This window comes from Adiantum capillus-veneris, chromosome 28 (genome assembly GCF_014529385.1).
Source record: "Adiantum capillus-veneris isolate H3 chromosome 28, ASM1452938v2, whole genome shotgun sequence".
NCBI classification, from domain to species: Eukaryota; Viridiplantae; Streptophyta; class Polypodiopsida; order Polypodiales; family Pteridaceae; genus Adiantum; species Adiantum capillus-veneris.
The window spans coordinates 826,262-846,766 of NC_140958.1; the positions used below are offsets into that span (position 1 = coordinate 826,262).

Genomic DNA, 20,505 nt, shown 5'->3' on the forward strand with positions numbered 1-20,505 from the left:
AATCAAGAGGGTGAGATCTTATTTTTCCTCTACTCATCTTCTAGAAGAGCAATGAGTGTTCAAGGTCACTTGCATGTGATGGGACCAACCTAAAGATGCTTTCTAAATGCCAAGACAGACAAGTTGAGATACCCCGCAGGAGCCACCCGTAGGGCCTCATGGTGGGGCCCATCTACATTAGGCACCCCTATGGAGCCTTCACGGTCTAAAATGATATTTTTGGTGAATAAATAGTCCCTTTTATGTCCAATATTCAATGAGTGGTCAAAGGACACTTAATTAAGGCTAACCACCTACCCTAATTAAGTGTAGCATAATCCCACTCCTACACAACTATAAATAGCCCCCCTTGGAGAGACTCAAGGACACACACCTATATTTTCAACTTCATGTTGTTTCTTGATCAATAGTAGAGAAAACCCCAACTCTCCCTCTTTCACATCTTCCCTCCTAACCCTCATCTTTGGAGGAAGTGCAACTCTATCCTCCACTCTTTCTATTCTACAATCTCTTACTCCATCAACCCAATAAATCATTTGTAGCCCCTCAATAACTTGTAAATACATCATGATCTCTCTCATGGTTATGTTAATGATCATTAAATCATCTTCAAAACTTTCAAGTGTCGCAATTTGTGATGGTTAGCCAGCGCCTGTCCTCCCCTTAAAAGGTGTGCGAGAAATCAAATAAGTGTTCTATTCTCAATTTACCATTGGTTTGTTTCTCCACACTTATTCAATTGTTCTAAAGAAAATTCTCACTCCAACTCTCTTTTGCTTCATTACATATGCATGTGGCTACCTCTCATGGTGATTTTATTTGTCACGGCATTGCATAGATGGAGATGAGCTCTCTATGCAAAGTGTGTTAGTTCGATATAGGTGATTCTCTTGTATGTTTTTTGAGAGGCAGGTCTTGTGTGCATGATTTTTTTGATGAGTCCTTGAGAGAAGAGGAGTTTGGATGTATCATGGGTATTCTTATGGGGAGAAGGAGAATGCTATTCCACAAATTGCATATTTACATTTGATGCACGGCATTGGGTTGCATAATCGTTGATAGTGTCAAGTGTCCAAAGTGTACATAGAGTAAGGGTTCTCAAAGTGTGTTGCTTGAGTGGGTGAGTGCAAATGTTATTTTGATTGGTTTCCTTCTCCACTCCCAAAAGAAGGTGGTGCCCCAAGTAGTGTGCGTACCTCTTTACGAACATTTTGTGAGGGTAAGCCCATTGGTTTGGGTTTAGAGGCCCCATTTCAAAAAGCTCGCCCTCACTAGCATCATGGCATGAGGAGAATAAATCTTCGGTTGGTGTGCTACAGATTCTTGCAAATTGTGCAGCCTGGAAACATATAGATGGAACATGGACAGATTTTGGCAAGGAAGCTTGAAATTTGCGCTTAGGCCTGGCTATGGATGGCATAAATCCATTAGGTCAAAGCTCAACATCTTACAGTGTATGGCCCGTTGTCATCGTCAACTACAACATTCCCCCGTGGTTGACTACAAAGAAGGGGCACCTATGGCTAAGCTTGATTGTGCCGAGGCGATATAAAGTGAAGAATATGGATGTGTATCTTCGTCCACTATTGGAAGAGCTACAACAATTGTGGATTGGCATAGAGGTGGTGGATATGAGCCGACACACAGGTCGACAGAATGCTTTGATCAGAGGAATTCTAATGTGGACCATGCATGACTATCCCAGACTAACATAATGCTCAGGTGATCTATTTACACTCCTCACTCAGACACTGTAAATCTTGCTTTTTCTCAAGTTGATCTATTATCATGTGTATACATGCAAGGCTTCAAACAAGCGGATACAGAGCATGTGTCACATGTGTACCTAGACTGAATGCACGTAGGGCGCCCTCACTGAAGAAGCAAATCTACGAAGGTCATCAAGCGTATCTTCCAGAGAATCATGTGTTACGCGATGGCTTTTTGGGAAGAGAGCCATCGAGGATGTCTGCACAAGCATGGTTAGAGCAGAAGGATATGTGTGATGACGGATTGCCCCCAGGGATGAAGAGACTATCTCTATGGTACGAGTTACCATACTGGCCCCGACTCATGATCAATCACTTGCTCGATCCAATGCACATATTCAAGAATATGGGTAATCTACTATGGGACCATTTGACCGGCAAGAAAGATACTTTGGGAGCCAGAGTTGATCTTAGAAATGTGGATCGTATGGAGCAATATTGGCCGCAAACAACGTCCGATGGATCGATAAAACTCCCTAAAGCACCATGGATTTTCATAGGAGCCCAAGAACGCAAAGTAAAAGAGACCATTCGATCTTTGCGGACCCCCACTGGCGTAATGCATTCGCTCCAAACGTGTTTTACTAAATAAGGAAAGCTTATCGGTTTGAAGTCACACGACTGGCATAAAATGTGTCAGGTATGTTCATAGTGGAGTATATCATAGTGAGAATTGTGTAACAAATTCATGTGTGGACGTACTTTAATATCATTGCTAGACGTGTTTTGTAGTTTATTTTACCAGTTTCCATTGAGGGATGTCTGTCTCTTGACATCCGTAACACAATCTACAAACTTGCGAAGTTGGTACAATGGATCTCACAAAAGGAGATCAACGTAGACTCCATACCATTTGCCAAACTAAACGCTACGGAGGTTGTGTGTATGTTTGAGAAACATTTTCCTACTACCATGCTAACCATTCAGGTGCATCTTCTTGTTCACATAGTTGATGAGGTGGAAATAGCCGGCACAGTACATTCCAGATGGATGTTCTTTTTAGATAGTTTCATGAAAACGCTCAAGGGATGTGTGCGTCAGAAGGCACGTCCGGAGGGTAGCATGGCAGAAGGTTGGCTGGTATCAGAGTCCCTAGTGTACATTGGAGAGTGTCTAGACAGATTTACACACCACTAGCTACTCCTCCAGGAGTCACTCCAGTGGACACTCCTCGTTTCGGGGCTCAGACTCCAGTGGAGACACCTGGTGTCCGCACCCCCGTTGACACGCTGCTAGAGACCCCTGTCAAGACACCCAAGTTCACGCGTCAGTGGCGAGAGGGCTTTCCTTACTCCGTCAACTTCAGCGGCGGCATCATCTTGGATGATGACGGCAAGAAGGTGATTTCGCGCATGCACGATCTTTGCTCTCAGGTGTTTAGACACTACATACTAAACACATGGAGTGAAGTACCGAATGAATTAAAAGACAGAGTCATCAGCATGATTCATGATGAGTTTCCCATTCCAACACGGGATGACCGCTTCAATGAAGATGTGATGAAGGTTCGAATGCGCGAATACTGCATAAGCGTTCCGAAGTGCAAAAAGCAATCAAGCATGGATGGAACAGACCAGATTGGGTGGCCAAAGAAGATTGGAAGTATGCGAAGAAAGAAGCGCACGAGAATCCCGACAAGTGGAAGCAACAAAAGGAGGCATCCAGAGCGCGAGTAGAGGCAGGAAGCTCGCACCACTTGGGGAGCGACGGGTGGGCATCATTTGAGGCCGATTTTGTAAGTGTTTTCGCATCTATGTTCGATAGTTTAGGGTTTATGGGATTTGAGATTCTAACATAATGGATTCTTTGTATGTTTTGACAGTGTTCGTTTACAGGACGTGATCTCACACCATACGAGCGTGAGTACGCAGGCAGGAAGGGCTTAAACGCCCTTATAGACATCTTGACTTCTCGCAGCGGCATGGTTAGTATTAGGGTTTATTCTTTTCTATTTATTGTATTGTTTTATAAACGTCACTCGCTATATGTTTATACTTACAAAAAGCTATCTTATTGTTTTTTTGGCAGAATCTCACAGATACGCCGCTTGGACGTGATGAGACGTCTGATTAGACGACGTCAGTTTAGCCATAGCTAGATAGTATTAGTTTCTTTTTGTCATAGCTTATGTATCATGAGACCATGTAACTATGTATTTTTGAAAACCATGTATATTTTTTAAATAATGACAATGGTTTGTAACTATTACATTTGCAATGATTAACGATCAAATGATTTTGCTGCTTGTCATTTTTGTATCTTTATTTTGCAAACAATACGTACTATGGATGATGGAGTTAATGAGTATATTGTCTTGTGGGTGACTATTTTGGGTCTATATTTACCTTTGCACTTTTTTTCAAAGGTAAATAGACAAATAAAACATTCAATATGGTTGATGGGTGAATGCCCTGTCACCAAAAAATTTTAATCTCGGGCTATGGGCGTCGCTATATTAGGCTTTACAGCGTCGCTATCTATGGCCATGCAGTGTCGCTATAGGCGTCTCTATATAGCGACGCCTATAGCGACGCTTATAGAGACTTCGATAGCAACCACTATAATGACATTCCCGTATCGACGCTAATAGCGACGCCGGGGGTTTTAAAAACCCAGTGTATTTCCGTCACTATAAGCGTCGCAAGAGCACACAACCTCTTGTAGTGTCTCGCAAACTGCTCCTTCACCAAACTCATGCTGGGCTTCAATAAGTTCTCAGGTGCTAATATTGGCTTACAATAATTTAGTTAAGATCTCACCTTATAATTTTTTTGTTACTTAACTATGAACTGAAGGATATACTTATTTGCATAGTGGCCGAAGCCCTTAATTCATGTGTTTATTTGTGTGCTAATCCATCTCGCAGGTTTAGAAGCACTTTTTCTGAGCTTGTTCACATACACGCACACAATCCACATGACAATGTTGTTGATGATGATGATGGGCCCTGGGAGTCCCCACCCACTAGTAGCCTCCTAACTTGGAAGTACATTTATATATATGTACTGATGTTTCTTTACAAGCGTCTCTTGATTGAGTCAGCACAATTTTTTGCTTGTTCAAAAATCCATCATCTGCTACAGCAAAGACCATAGTGCAGCATTTGCAGCGACTATAAAGGCCTCAAAGACCCAACCCATTTATTAAGGTTGCATAAAGGGAAGTATCTTTGGGTGTTGTGATTGTCCGGCTCACTAATTGCAGAGGCATCAGATGTCCCATAAAAGCAGCAACTTACCAAAGGGATGTCCACCCATGCTAGCTCAGGTGAGGCCTGCACTGCACTACACTGCATCCAGACGTCCACAATTCTCCTCTAGCTACACAATCAGGCAAAGAAGAGCCCTGCAATATACTGTCGCCTTCCTGCATGCATCCCGATCACTCCCTTCTTCCATCCCTCCCAACCGGCTGCATACTATTCCCTTCCTACGACCGCCCAACCTTATTCACCTTATGCCGCTTCTGTTGAGTTCATATCTCCATCTCACGGGCAAAACGACCATTGAGACAGAGATAGGAACCCTCCAAGGTTGCGGGTTTGCCAGATATCGCAACACCCTGCAAGATTGCGGGCTTGCCTTGTGCAAAGAGGTACAAAGCCCTACCGCGCTCGCGTGTGAGCGAGTGAGCGAGCGAGCGAGAGAGAGAGAGAGGAGAAGAAGAGAATTTAAACGTCGTAGGAAAATATCCCAAGATACCTTAATATAAAGATCTATCCGACAAGGAGAGTTGAACTCAAAACCTGTTATTCAAGAGAGAGAGAATCATCTCTTATCCGAAAATGACCAACAACTTTCCTTCCCTCTCAAATTCCCAACCCAAAATCCTTTTTTTTTTTTGTGTGTATAAAGTCATGCTCGCTCAATTAAGGCAAGACTTTTAAAAAACAAATCTAATACTCGGCAGATTCCTTGATGTGCCTTGGTGAATAAGTCTCTCGATTTGACCCCTCGTGCTCTCTCCCTCTTCCCTTGGCCACTCCTCTAGCCACTTGAGGGAACCACTCTATGGTTGCCTCTCCTCCACACGTCCCTTCACTTCCTTGCCGCTCTATCGGTGCCCCTCTCCTCTCCTTTGGGATGCAAATTGCAGTCACCTTTGCTTCTACCTTGAAGGCATGTGGAATTATGCAGACAACACCCCAAGTAATACGTCTTCTACAACAACCTCTCAGATTAACCACAAGCAAGACATCTTCTCCAACAACGAGAGAGAGAGAGAGAGAGATGGCTGTAGACTCCTCATGCCTTGCAAGTGCCATATTGATTAGAGCACCACCAAACATGACATGCTACAACGTTCTTTATTTTGGCACGCCTGCTTCTATAACTGGTAAGACATCTAGAGCTCCTTTAACAAATGCTTGAGAAAAACATAATTGCACATTCCCATTATTTTTTAAATTTTCTCTAGCTGGTATCCCCTACCCTACTCCCTCGTCGTCTTTTCCAGCTCCATGGTCGTCCCTTCACCTGTCGTCTGTCCTTGAACCTAGCACCACTCCTCATCCTGAGTGCTATCTTCTGTGATCATCGTCTCTATTGTGCCTTTTTCTTTGAGCAACCATAGCTAGTCTCTCCCCCCTTTTGCGCAACCCCACCCTCACCCTATTAAGTGGCCACCTTTTCTCTACCCATTGGCTTCACCTTAACCACAAGGAATCCATGAACATTCATTCACTACCTGTAGTGTCATAAACCCTCTGCTCTACCTATCTAATGGGCCCCGACCATCTCACATGCCTGCTGGAGCCAAGACATTGTGCGTACATTTTTGCATGCTATCATGCAACATATTCGATGATGCTCTCCTCCCCCTTGTCCATTGTTGGTCATTGATATCCACTGCTCCAGCTTGGGTCTACATGTCCGTCTCCATTCCACTATCGTCATTTGCCCTCTATTATACTAGAATGCTTCCACCACTACGTATACAATTGTGTTTGGAACCACCAAACAGTTGCTCTCTATTCCACTACAACACTACTGCCATTGCCTATAATATCATGTTGTCGTTTGCGACCACTAGCTTTGCATCGCTGCTCTGTAATAGATCTAATCTACTCTCCATGCCTCTCCCTCCTTCGATGCAAACCCTGGATACGCACGCATCCACTCTATCCAAGCTATTTCTCACACTCCAACCCAACCTACAAAAAAAACATAAAGAGATAATTTTTTTTAAAAACTCAAAATTTAGAGAAAGAAAATAAAAAGGAAAACGTGGATGTTTTCATTTATTTGCAACAACAAACCAGCTTTTGAAACTTGACTCGAGTAAGATGCCAAATCCGTGTTTGATTTTGAGTTTGCATTGGAAGAGAAACGGTAAAATTTTGCAGGCTTTACTATTGAATCGGCTGTAAACTTCGACTTGGAAACTGGGAATTATTATACATATTTAACTTGCAATACTTGTCTTTACCTTCCACTGCTCTTCTCAATGGCAAGCCTTGTGATTTTATCACTTGTTAAAGTTAGCCTTGAACTTATTTTCCTTCTTACTCACTTGAGTACAGCCACCCTTTTCTTTCCTTTTCAATTCACAACCAAAGAGTCCTTGTTTCCCACATGGTCGCTGCTCACTGCTCACAACACAATTAAGGCTTGCCATCCGAATTTTCTGACTGGAGATCCATTTGCCAGCCCCAAAATCCTCGCGCTTCCCCGGAATTCCGTACCATGGCCTCCGAAAACATGTCCAAAGATGGGGAAAACCACCCGATCCTTTTTCGCCATCACCGCCTGCCAACTTGAAGTGGGCCCATCTCGATGTCCATAACTCCGATCAGCGAGCCGCCAATTTCGATGGACTCCCCACATCGCATGCAAATTTTTAGAACCCTAGCAAGCTCAAAATAACTTCTATGTGCGCGCTTACCAACGTGGCTCAGTGGGCACGTACCCGACCCCCCGTAAATATTCCACAGGCCATAACTTGCGTGTTTGAGCTTCGAATGGCGAACCGAAAAAACCGGCATGATCAACAGCTCGAGCTTTACACGCGTATCCACTGATCCTAGTTTTGGCCACTTTTCCATACCTGCCCTGCTCGTCGGGACATGCGAAGCCTTCTAACTTCGGACTGGCATATCTTTCACACCGAAGCCCCGTTTGACGAGCCGTCTGGACGAGCTTCTAGAGCATCTTGAACACCACATTTCAGGACATATTTTTTTGCATTTTGAACACCTTGATTTTCCATCATCATTATCCCACTTTGGAGGGGCCCCTGGCCTAAAAAACCCCTTTAAGCACGCATTTCCGTTGCCACTCTCCTGCCCAGGGTCTTCATACCTGCTTTAGCCCTTTGCCATGCACATTCTAGCACCCTTTGCACTGCATAGCACACTTCCCAACGCAGACCAACTTTGGTTGCATCAACGTGGTAGACATGCATTGGACAAGAATTTCACCCATCATTGAAATGATTAACACTGATATTCCATCTTACCGTTGGTCCCCCTAAAAATTGATAACTTTGTCCCCACTTTCTGGTCCTGGTATAAGCCTAGATTAGTTGTGCTGATACTGGTCTGAAACTGGCTCTAGAACTGGTTCTAGAACTGGCTGCACATGAAAAAGTCCCAAGATAGCTGATTCTAGAATTTCTTGGTCTTCAGCGCCTAGATCCTCAATACCCTGTTCTTGGCAAGGATCTTTCGCTTCTGAATAATAGAGCTTGATTTTAGCTCCATTATACACCCCTGACATCAGTAATCCAGATAGGTCTTTCAGTCTTACCGTGCCGTTGGAGAAAACCCAGTCCACTTCGAATGGTCCTGTCCAGTCTATCTTTAGATTCGGCTTCTTAGGACCCAATTTGGACTGATATAGGAGTACCAGATCCCCTTTCTGAAACTCCCGAACCTTAATCCTTCGGTCATGCCAGTGTTTCCTTCTTTGCTAAACAATCTTGTGTTCCAACATAGCCCGTTGTCTCAGTTCATCTAACTGGGTAAGATCCTCTAATTGCTTCTTAAGATTGTGATTAAAATCTAACCCATATTCTACAGCCATTTTGAGACTTGGAATAACAAACTCCATAGGGACAACAACTTCAGTACCATATACCATTTTGAATGGTGTTAATCCTGTAGTGACCTTATAAGTTGTCTTGTATGCCCATAAAGCAGTCTCCCGGGGAGGTCACCTAATAAAAGTGTAACCTATCACGTGAGTTCAACAGAAGGGTATTTAAAGTTCTTGAAACTTACAGAAATATATATACAGAAGGGCATTATTTTTTCAGATTTGAAAAAAACTTACAGGTTTCAAAAGAAAAGGGTACATTATATTCTTAACAAAATTCACAGATAAGGGGTTTTAGAAACATGTCTTGAACGCACGTGATATAGTAGTTTTACACATAGTGAACCCCTCGAGAGCAGTCTGAAGCTTCAAATCCCTCTGGTCTGGCTTTTTCTGCACAATCTTAGGTGAGAATAGTCTCAATGGTCTTGTTACTGCTTTCAGCCTGTCCATTGCATCTAGGATAATAAGGTGTGGATTTCTGATGCTTGACTGAAAGCATATCCATAAGGATCTCCATAGTGTCATTGATGAAGTGTGTCCCTTGGTCCGACACAATCTCCTCAGGACATAGCGATAGACAATATTCTCAAATAAAAATCTTGGAGTGGATTTGACTGTGTTTTCAGGAAGATCCTTAGCTTCTACCCACTTGGTTACATAATAGGTAGCCATCACTATATACCTATTCTTCCTGGGAGTAACCTTCTTGAAAGGTCCCATAAAATCCAAACCCCATTTCATGAAAACACCCAATGACTGAACTGGTGTTAAGGGATTCATGTCTGCAAGTGTGGGTCTACCCATTCTTTGACATATGTCACAAGTTTTGCAAAAACTTCTCACATCGTATATCAATGTTTGCCACCATAAACTAGCCTGGAGAATCTTCTTGTAAGTAAAATCAATAGAAAAGTGTCCCCCGGATTCTCCATTATGCACCTCTAATATAACTTGCATTCTCCCCTCCATAGGCACACATCGGTGAAGAATCCCATCAACACCTAATCTGTAGAGTGAGCCCCCAATGATGGTAAACTTTAAGCTTTTGATAACCAGAGCCTTCTTCTGGTTTTATTTCTAGTCATCTGGGAAACCACCCTGAGAAAGAAACTGATATACTTCATATAATTCACGATCAACAGAGTTTGCTGCTTCCAGCTGAAATAATTCAGCATCCACTGGTTTGTCTCTTAAAGACGCTTCAAAATAGCCCTCCGTACTCCTACAGAGGAAATTAGCGCTACAATGGTTCTTGCCAGGTTTATGGAAAACTCAAATTCAAAATTCAAATTCCATAAGGAACATCATCCACCGTATTAGCCTGCCTTGAATAATGACTTTATTAATCAAGAATAATAGGGCATGATGATCCACATAGAAATGAAACAGTTTGCCTAGCAAATAATGCCTGAATTTTGTAGCACTGAAAACCATCCCTAGAGCTTCTCGTTCAGTGGTTGTATAACCCTGTTCAGCTTGGCTCAATCTGTGACTGGCAAAGTAGACAGGATAGTCAGTCCTTCCCTCTCACTGGGCTAATATCGCCCCCATCGCCAACCCCAAAGCATCCACATGTCCATGGAAGATAACATACCAATTTGGTTGTTGAAGGACTGGTTTACTGATAATGACACTTTTTAAGTTCAGGAAACTTTCCTCACACTCAGCAGTCCAATTGAACTTGCTGGTTTTCTTTGTGAGCTCATACAGTGGTAAAGCTTGGGAGGCAAATTTATGCACAAATCTTTTGTAAAAGTTAATATTTCCCAAGAAAGAACTTAACTCGGATGCATTCCTGGGCGCCTTGGCCTACCGAACGCGCTGGATCTTGTCGTTGGCCATTTCTATTCTGTTGCGAAATACTATATGTCCCAATAGCTGGCCTTTCCAGACTAGGAAAATAGATTTAAATGGATTCAGACAAATCCGCTTCTCCTGACAGCACTTAAAAACCGTTTCCAAGAATAGTAAATGTTGTTTCTCGGCTGAATATACAGTGAAATCTTCCATGAATATGGCAAGGAACCGATGAAGAAACTCATTGAATATCTCCATCATACACCACTGGAAAGTGGCTCGTGCATTGCATAGGCCAAATGGCATGACCAAATACATAAATTCTCCCCACTCTGTAATGATAGTGGTCTTCCCCCAATCCTCAGAAGCAATTTTTAACTGGTTGTAGCCACTGTATCCATCCATAAAACTATACATCTCAAGCAACATATCTATGAAGGGCAATGAAAATGGATCTTTGATGGTTTGAGCGTTGAGTTTCCTATAATCTACACATACTCTCAACTTCCCATTCTTCTTGGGAACAACTACAATAGGAAACAACCAATCGCTACTGGCTACTTCAGTGATGAACCCAGCTTTGGGAAGGTTGTCAATCTCTTCCTTGACCTTCTTAGCATAATTGGGATTCATTCGGTACCGCTGCAGTCTCACTGGCCTGGCATCTGGCTTCAGTGGTATCCTGTGTTGGCAGACCTCTGGATCTACCCCTTTCAGATCAGTGTGTTCCTAGGTAAAAACATCTTTTTTATGCTGGAACATTCTGCGTGCTTTCTCCTTCATTGTAGGGTTGAGATGTTTGTTAACTTTGATCATTCTAGGGTTGTCTTGAGAGCCTAGATTCCATTCTTCGATCTCTTGGTCATCTAGTAACCAGTTAGGCCCGCCACCTTTTCTCTTGGTTGACTCTTCGGCGTAATCCCATGACGGCCCTTTGAGTTCCGAATCACTGTTTTGATTTACCGTGTCCTCCCCCGAATGTGTTGGCTCATCTGGCGTGCCGGATTCAACTAATTCTTCCGGCCTTCCAGTTAACTGAACTGAATGTTCTCCTAAATTGAGTTCAGTAAATTGGTCTAGAAACTAGTTCTTCTGTTTGTCAGTCTGCTCCTTGTTTAGTAGAATTGCATTAAGATCAATTTCTGCTAAGGAAAAAATATTTAGAGATGCTAACATCCTTTCAATCTTCTTGATCTTATACTTCCGGCATAGTTCTTTAGGTCTCAGCTCCTTTCTCCAGCTTCTAGTGTTGTTTGTCTAAATATGGATTCTACCACTGGCCCCTTGTAGAGTCAGAGTTTGATTAGCATAGTCGTGAACAGCCTGTGTCATTCGCAACCATGGGCACCCTAGTAGCATTCCATATGCTCCTTGCACACCGAGAACTAGAAAACTGGCCTTGAACTTCTCCTTGCCCACTCATATCGGCATATTCTCAATCATACCAGTAGCTTGCACTACTCGATGATCTGCCATCCGCACTTTGAAAGGTGTTGGCTTCAGGTTTGTGATGCCCATCCTCTGCTGAAGATGTACTCCTATGATGTTTACTCCTGCTTCTCCATCCAGAATGACACTCGAAAGTGGTTCCCATTGTTTTCGAACTTTGTAATCTACTTGAATTAGTGGCACTTCATCATCTCTGACAGTCGTCAAGTCAATTGTCCTGGCCTCCGCCTCAGCCTTCCTTCGCTCCTTCACGCAAAGTTCTTCTAATGTTTTCCAACTCCACAATGAGTTTCTCAATTCTGTCACAGATTTTGACATGAATTTCCTCTTTCTAATGGTGAGAGTTTTTGTTGGAGCTTGAAGAACTGGTAATATCTTCACAATGCCATTCCTTCATTTTAGTGCTTTCAGCTCCTCTATCAGCTCCCAACTCCTCAATCAACCCTTGTAGTGCAGCCAACATGGTCTCAGGCATGTCGGGCGGGCTTTGAATGATCTGGCTCAGTAGATTGGGTTGGTATCTTTAGAATGACCCGTGCTTCAGAACTCTCTGGCTGCTCTGGCAGCTTCTTGGCTAAATCCTCTTTGATTTTTGCCGCTAGTTCTCTCTGCTCCTGCCATTCATCAACCACCTTTTCTTTACCCGTGGCCTTCCATACCTCTCTCTGTTGAGCCCATTTGCTGCTTTCAGAAGTGACTGGTTTTTCTAGAATCTCTGGGATTTCCTCAATCACTACTCCTTTACTTCGTGTAACTTCTCGTACTGGAACTGGCTTTGGTACCTTCGCCTCAGTAGCCGCAGTCCCAGGTGTTTCTGGACATTGAGCTGCAAAATGTCCATACTTTCCACAAGTATAGCAATTCAAACTTTGGCTTTGGAAATTACCACGCCCCCGGCCCCGGCGAGTACCTTCTTGGTATCTGCCGTGCCCTAGACTAGTACCACTGGTACCTGGTTTCTCCTTCTGAGAAGTGTTGATAGTTTCCACTCTTACTAATTTGGCATTGGTAAATGCCACCCCTGACAAGTCTTTGCCATTTTTGAAATGATGAATCCTAATGCCACAATTATTCCATAGATGGCCATAGGCTTTACAATAAGTACATTGTGGGCACTCATTGGAAACATGGTCCTTAGATTTACATTTTGAACACCAAGTCTCCATTCTTCTCATCGGTTGTCTGGTCTGGCTAATCTTAGGAGTTTTTCGAGCCATCTCTTCAATCTTCCTAGCCCAAGACCCCCTTTTTAGTCTTATCCTTGGTCTTATCATCGGAGCTACTCTCAGAACTACTGGAAACTCTGCTTGAATCAGAGTCATCAGTAGAAGGACTGCTACTACTGGACCTCCTCTTCTTATGACCCTTTTCCTTCTTAGCTTTTCGTTCCAGCTTCAAGGCTCGTTGCACCAAATCATTGAATTTCTTCGTCGGTGCTGGCACCTCTTGATCCCTAAGCTTCTTACTGCGAAAGCCATTCAAGAACCATGCTCGCAATTGCTTTTCTGATGGTGGTTCCTGCAGCTGCCTTGTCAGCTCCTTGATTTTCTCAACATAGCTTCGGACTGACAATTTTCCTCACTTAATCTTATCCATTTCACAAAGAATATCCTCATCACCTCTGTTTTTGGAATATTCCAGTCTGAAGGCTTTAAGTAGTTTATTATAGGATCTGAGCTGGCAAGCCGGGTAATGGTAGTACCACTTCCTCGTTGCCTCCTTCAGCGTTTGCAGAAAGTATTCACCCCAGTCATCCTCATCAATATTTTCAGCTCTGCATACTGCTGAAAGGCTTGTATGTGAACATCCGGATCATCCTTCTTTGCCCCTTTGAACACGGGAAAAGATATTTTCAACGACGATGTGTAATCATGCTGATCGCCATTGGTCCTTCCTCTTCTCATCATGGAGTCTGGACACCTCTTTGGAGTTTTCTTACAATTGTCTATATCTGCATCCCAATTAATATCTGCCTCCGTCTCAGTTTCAGTGTCCTCCCTGTCTTGTCTACTGGAAGTATGGCGACTTCCATTACTGCCTTTAGCTCCCTCGTCCCCCTCCCAGGACCGAGAACTTTTAGCCTTGCGTACTTCCCTTTCTGCCCTTCTGCGTTTGGACTGACTAGAATGTTGTGAGTCCTGCATCTCATCAGCATGACTGTGCTCCTCCTGAGCCTCAGTGTCAGTCACTAGCTCATGCTTGGGGTAAGAATCTACTTCTTACTCCTCAGGAATAGGGTCAACACGGTAGGATGGTTTCTGGCCACGACTAGTTTTGGTTGCCATTAGTGCAGCTGAAAAACTTCAAACTGGGAGATGAGTTTTCTAGTCAACGAGCAATAGCTCTAGCCACCGTGATCGCCAAAATGGAATTGGAGCTGATCTCCTTAGATAGCTGATTCCAGTGTTAGAAGTTTGCAGCTACTGGTGATGTGTTAGTTCAAGCAATAGAACTGGAAAAGGAGATAGAAACTGAACTGGAATACATCTATTGGAATGAGAAACAGACTGAAGTACTGAGAATGATGTTCAGATTCAGATTCAGATTCAGATCAGAGAGAATGAGTACAAAGTATGTATGGCTGAAGTACATTGGGCCGCTGCTTTTAGGATTACAGATGGAGGATTACAGATAAAGATGACATAGCTCAAGACAGCTCGCGACTAAGGATTATGAATCAAAAGCTAAGCATAAGTATAGCCGACAAATGCCAACCCGATTACAATGTAATGGGTCCTATTTATATGTCTTGGAAATTACTGTGGTAACTGCCGTGGTAATTACTGACTGATCCACTGTTCATCTCACAAGAGCCGGTTCCAACCTAGTGAGACTCTCTCAGCCATCTACAAGCGGCGATTTCAAAAAACTTCGTGAGAAAGGTGATTCTAGAGATGATGTGCAGGCAGGTTGCGTGGGACCTCCTCCTACTACGTAGTAGGCCCTAATTTTTGACGGTAAGTCAATTGTGCTCGCTCACCAAGACCTGCGTGTAAAAGAAAAGATAGTTTCTTTCCTTCTCTTGAAGGCCATGGAGAGAAAAACCTAGGATGCATGTGTTCTTACCAAAACAGAAGATGCCTCAGCCTAGATCGAGGATGTGGCAAGGTTTTTCTGTATTTTTCCAGTCTGCCTAGACTGTGGGAAATGTGGGATCTTGCTAGATTACATCTATTGAAATACTGCAACTAATCTAAATTGAATGATAATTGTAGATTAACCTTCTATTCTCCATGTAAAAGGTTGCTACGAGTATTTAAGGATATAAATTACACAATAATTTTGCATATTTTTTTCAAGTTTAAGGAGATATTTGATTTTTAAGTATTAGCTAACCTCTTGTATTTAGCTCTTTATATACTTAGAACACTTGGCCTTTTGCTTTCTTCATACCCACCATTATTTCTCGATGAGCTTTTACTCCTATCCATCTGTTTGTCTCCTGCTCGTCTAACTATGGCTCTCGACCATGTTGACAGCCTTTTAGGAGACATCTCTGTGATTGTTGATGCCATCTCCGGAAGTGTGTCTATGACTTCAAAATCACTCATACGCGCTGCAGTCCTTGGAGGTTCCAAAGAACGTGTACATGAGATTGGAAGACTGCCTGTTGAGAATATTATGGTATCCCCTTCACCTTCCAAAACTTTTGGCTTCTTTTGGGATGATAGTGTCAATCTACCTGAGACCTTTCTTAAAAATTGTGAAGCTATAAAAGGAACTATCTCACGGTAGATGTTCAAGTTTAAAGAGTCCTTAGAACAACAATTTCTTGTCCACAAACTTGTTGTTGACCATGAACTTGCTGTTGCAAAAGCAAATGAGCAACGCAATATTGTTCTTGTGAACCAGTTAGAACATGATATAACTCAATTTCGAGAAGAACATTCATCTCTGAAGGAGCATCTTGAGTTGGCAAAGCAACACATGGAGTTACAGAACTCCATTGTGACCAACCAGGCTCCGGAAGTTTCATCCTTGAAAGATTTGCTTAATCAGTCTCAAGCACAGATTGCTGGTCTGAACTCCATGGTGACCAATCAGGCTCGCGAAGTGTCTTCCTTGAAAGACTTGTTTAATCAGTCTTAAGCACAGATTGCTGCACAGAATACCCCTTCAACTGCCCTACAAAATTATTGTCGTGTCGCCATGCACCGGATGGGGACACCGGTGCATGGCGACACCATGAACAAACAATCACATTATTGACACCAGACTTTTGGATATTGTCCAAGCAATCAACACATAATCTGAAGTGGCCACAAGGAAGCAAAAAATGCGTCTTTTGAGCAGTCAAACAAACATTGCAAATTGTAATATCATCAATTTTGTCTATAAAAAGGATCAACTCTGGGCTGAGGTAAGCAAAATGCTCAAAGACGAGATCTCTCTTACCTGATCGTTCAATTGAGCTTGAGCTTGCTAGAGTAGACCTCTCAAAGAAGTCACTTCCCCAGCCTGGTTGGTCACCATGGAGTTATGATCAGCAATCTGTGCTTGAGACTAATTAAGCAAGTCTTTCAAGGAAGACACTTCCCGATCCTGGTTGGTCACTATGGAGTCCAGAGCAGCAATCTGTGCTTGAGACTAATTAAGCAAATATTTCAAGGATGAAACTTCCCGAGCCTGGTTGGTCACAATGGAGTTCTATAACTCTATGTGTTGCTTTGCCAACTCAAGATGCTCTTTCATCTTTTCTTTTCACATTTACATATTTTCCCTTCCCTTTACCACTAGGTTCTACCTTTCACCTCCGGTGAACTAGTCAAGGAAAAATTCCCATCCAGTCATTTTTTGAATTTTTCCAAGAGGTTGTTCTCGCTCTTTCTTTTATTGTAAACCTCTAGAAGCAGGGAAAACCAACAAAATATAGTAAACAAAAAATTTGTGATAGGCTCGGATCATAGTCCCCCCAAACCTAGCTAGAGGTATTTATGCCTCTAGCCTACGTTCCTTGATCTTGGGCTGACCTTATTCTGATGTGATAAGGCTTTACACGCCATCCATTTGTCCTATTCTTGTGCACTTTACCATCAATGTCTTGAAGTCCGTAGGAGCCATTTTTTAACTTTTTGGTGACCAAGAACGGGCCTTCCCATCAAAAAAGAAACTTTCCATCCTTACGAGTGTCGAAGCGATTGTCATATCAAAGCACCAGAGATCCCTTTTTGATGTCTTTAGATGCTAGCTTTTTGTTGAACTTTTCTCTGCGCTTCTCTGCTTCTTGAGAATAGTGGTTGATGGCTTCTTCACGATCCAATTGCAACCTCTCTAGATCCATGATCCTTTGATGTACTTTCTCCTTTTGAGAGCCTACCTGGCTACCCAATATTCCAAGACTAGTTAACTTCACTTCAATGGGCAAAAGCGCCTCCTTTCCATAAACCAAATGAAAGGGTGTGTACCCTAATGCGGTTTTGGTTCTATAGGCCCATAAAGCTCCATTCAGGTATTTGTCCCAATCTTGGCACCTGGCATGCACTTGTTTGGTGAGAATTTTGCAAATGATTCCATTTACCTTTTCCACAAAGCCATTGCATTGAGGGTAGTAAGGAGTAGAGTGTTGATGCTGAATATTTAGCTTCTACATGAGTTCTCCTACCAAGTGTGCTCTAAACCCTGGTCCTCTATCAGATAGTATTTCAAGAGGGGTACCAAACCGACAACAGATGTGGTCAAAGATGAACTGACTCACATCCTTAGCAGTAATTCTATTGGTCGGCATAGCCTCAACCCATCTAGTCATGTAGTCTACTCCCATAATGATGTACTGTTTACCTGACTGAGTGCGTGGTAGAGGCCCTATGGCATCAATTCCCCACTTCTCAAAGGGCCCATATACCTTTATTGGGTTCTGAGGTTCAGCTATGAGCCATCGTGGTCCTGCTAGCTTGTAGAACCTTTCTACTAGTGATGTCGTGTGCAAAGTGTCCTCCGCACACATCATCGTGACAAGCTTTTAAAATCTCTTCAATTTTACTCTTCAAAGGCGCTCTCCTAAGCACACCATCTTTACCAAGACAATACAAGTTATCATTTACTATGTGATACCTGGTAGCCTTTCTAGCTAACCATCGCCTTCCCCCTGCATTCAAGTGTTTAGGAGCCTCTCCTTGCTCCAGAATGTGCATAATATCTTCTAAGTCCTCCTTGCCTTGCTGAAGTGGAAGATTGATGGCCACTGCTCCCACTATTGACTCATTTAACTTCGATGATGCTAGGTGGTCTGCATCCTTGTTCTTGTCTCTTGGCACATGATGTACTTGCGCCTCCCTAAATCTCCTCATAAGAGCTTTGGCTTCTCTCATTTTAGTAGAGAGACTGGCATTTTTGCAAGCCCATGTACCTTGCATTTGCCTTACCAAAAGCATGGAGTTACCAAAAGCATTTAATCTCTCAATTGAATTATCCAGGCACCAACAAAGGCCATGAATTAGAGCTTGATATTCTGCTTCATTATTGGAGTGGACATCTTCGAGAGTGATCCCTTCACCATGGATCCTCTCTCCCAATGGAGATAAGACCACGATGCCTGCAGCTGCCTTATCCTTGGTTCTCTTGTATGCTCCATCAAAGTAGAGGCTATAAGCATTGACCAGAGCCTCTAGAGATGGAGGTGGTGGAAGTTCCTTTCTCTTCAAATGGGAAACTTTTTCATAGCACTTGTTTGTTAAACTGTCGGCTAAGCATTCTCGAGTTGTTCTTTCAACCTGTATTGTATAATCAAACTCTTTGAAGTCGCACCACCCACTTTGCTATTTTGTCAGAGATTTCCATATGTTGTAGTGCATAGGGAAACATATCCTCCACAGTGATAATAACAAACCTCTTCGGCATCAAGTATGGACGAAATTTGGTTACCGCAAACATGAGAGCTAACACTAGTTGTTCCATCAGGGTGTAGGCCTTCTCTGTGTTTTCCATGAGGCGGCTAGTAAAATACACAGGCATCATAAAGGATGTTTTTGGATCTTTTTGTAGGAGGGCAGCACCAATGGTCTCTTCTCCCACACTAGGGTTTACAAAGAATGTTTCTTCCCAACAAGGTTGAAGGATTACAGGGAGTGTCCCTAACATTTTTTTTATCTCTCTAAAATGCCCATCAATTTCTTCACTCCAAACAAGCGTCTCTTGACGAGTCAGCTGTCATGTTGTAGAGGAAATATCACTTGGGAGAGTAAGTGTATGAATCTACTCAAATATCTTAGCTTTTGCAAGAAAGAGATTAATTGTTTGATGGAAGTTGGGGAAGGTAGATTTAGTAATGTTTCTATCTTTTCAGGATCTACCTGGATTCCATCAATGGACACTACATGCCCCAATAGTGTAACCTTGATTTCCCCAATGTGACATTTGTCCTTGTTTAGTTGTCCACCCAGCTTAGCTAAACGAGTAAATCCTTCATCAATCTTGCCGAGATGCATACTTTTAGAGCTGTAAATACAAAAGTCATCTATGAAAACCCTTATGGACTTACCAAAGTAAGGTTGGAAGACCATGTTCATGAATCGTTGAAAGGTGGCTGGAGCGTTGGTGAGACCAAAAGGTATGACTCGAAATGCAAAACAGCCCCATGGTGTGATGAAAGTAGTCTTTTTCTGGTCCTCCTTTGCCATCACACACTGTGTATTGCTCATGGCCTGCTACTTCATTTAGAATCTCATCTTGAAATGGGAGAGGGAAGTGGTCCCTCTTTGTTGCAGCATTTAGTGGCTTGTAATCCATGCACACTCGCCATTTACCATTCTTCTTTGGCCTCACCACTATTGGGGAGACCCATTCTGAATCTTCTATTGGGTATATGAATCCTGCTTCTAAGAGTCTCTTCTCCTCGGACAATAGTGCATTTTGTTGCACAACTCCTAATCTTCTTAGTTTTTGTACTACTGGCTTGCTCCCTTCTTTTAGATGGGTATGATGCTTCACTGCAATGACACCTGTAATGTGAGTGTAATCAGAAATAAACAATGATGCATGCTTCTTGAGAACATTTACATGACCCTCCTTTTCTTCTTCCTTTATATCCTTGGATAACATCTTCTCTAGGCTGGCATCCCACACATTCTCCATTTGGATCCTTGGGTTGTCTTCTGATGAGGTAGTTTCCTTTATGGTGACGCCCATGACTTCGAGAGTGCTATCACTCTCTTCACTTGAACTCTCTTCCACTTGAGCTCCACTCATCAGCTGACGTCTCTAGTTCAATGTTCTCTTGTCGCCCATTCTTCAAGTTATAAACCACCTTCCGACTATGGCCACCCACGCGAGGCCTCAACTCCAAGTCTCCTGTTGCCCAATCTTGCCTAGCTCCTATACCCATGAGCCAAGGTCGTCCTAAAATAAGGGGGTATCCTTCTCCCTTTACTGGCATCACATAAGCATCGACCTCTGTAGTGATTCCAAAAACAGAAACTCTCAAAGCTTTCACTACACCCACACAAGTGACAGAGACA

At 42.9% G+C, this 20,505-nt stretch overlaps 1 protein-coding gene across 1 annotated transcript; it reads left to right on the top strand.

Annotated features, from left to right (window-relative positions):
* Positions 1 to 15,508: 15,508 nt before the first annotated feature.
* On the top strand, positions 15,509 to 16,141 carry LOC147419970 (uncharacterized). Its single transcript, XM_086505142.1, has 2 exons — positions 15,509 to 15,676; positions 15,788 to 16,141. Exons 1-2 carry the CDS (start codon positions 15,509 to 15,511, stop codon positions 16,139 to 16,141), a joined length of 522 nt encoding a protein of 173 aa, XP_086361268.1.
* Positions 16,142 to 20,505: the final 4,364 nt, after the last annotated feature.

Excerpts from the sequence above, each read along its gene's own strand:
- LOC147419970 (XM_086505142.1), top strand. The coding sequence starts at position 15,509 with ATGGCTCTCGACCATGTTGACAGCCTTTTAGGAGACATCTCTGTGATT. Across the intron at positions 15,677-15,787 it reads TGCCTGTTGAGAATATTATG|ATGTTCAAGTTTAAAGAGTC; the intron begins GTATCCCCTTCA and ends ATCTCACGGTAG.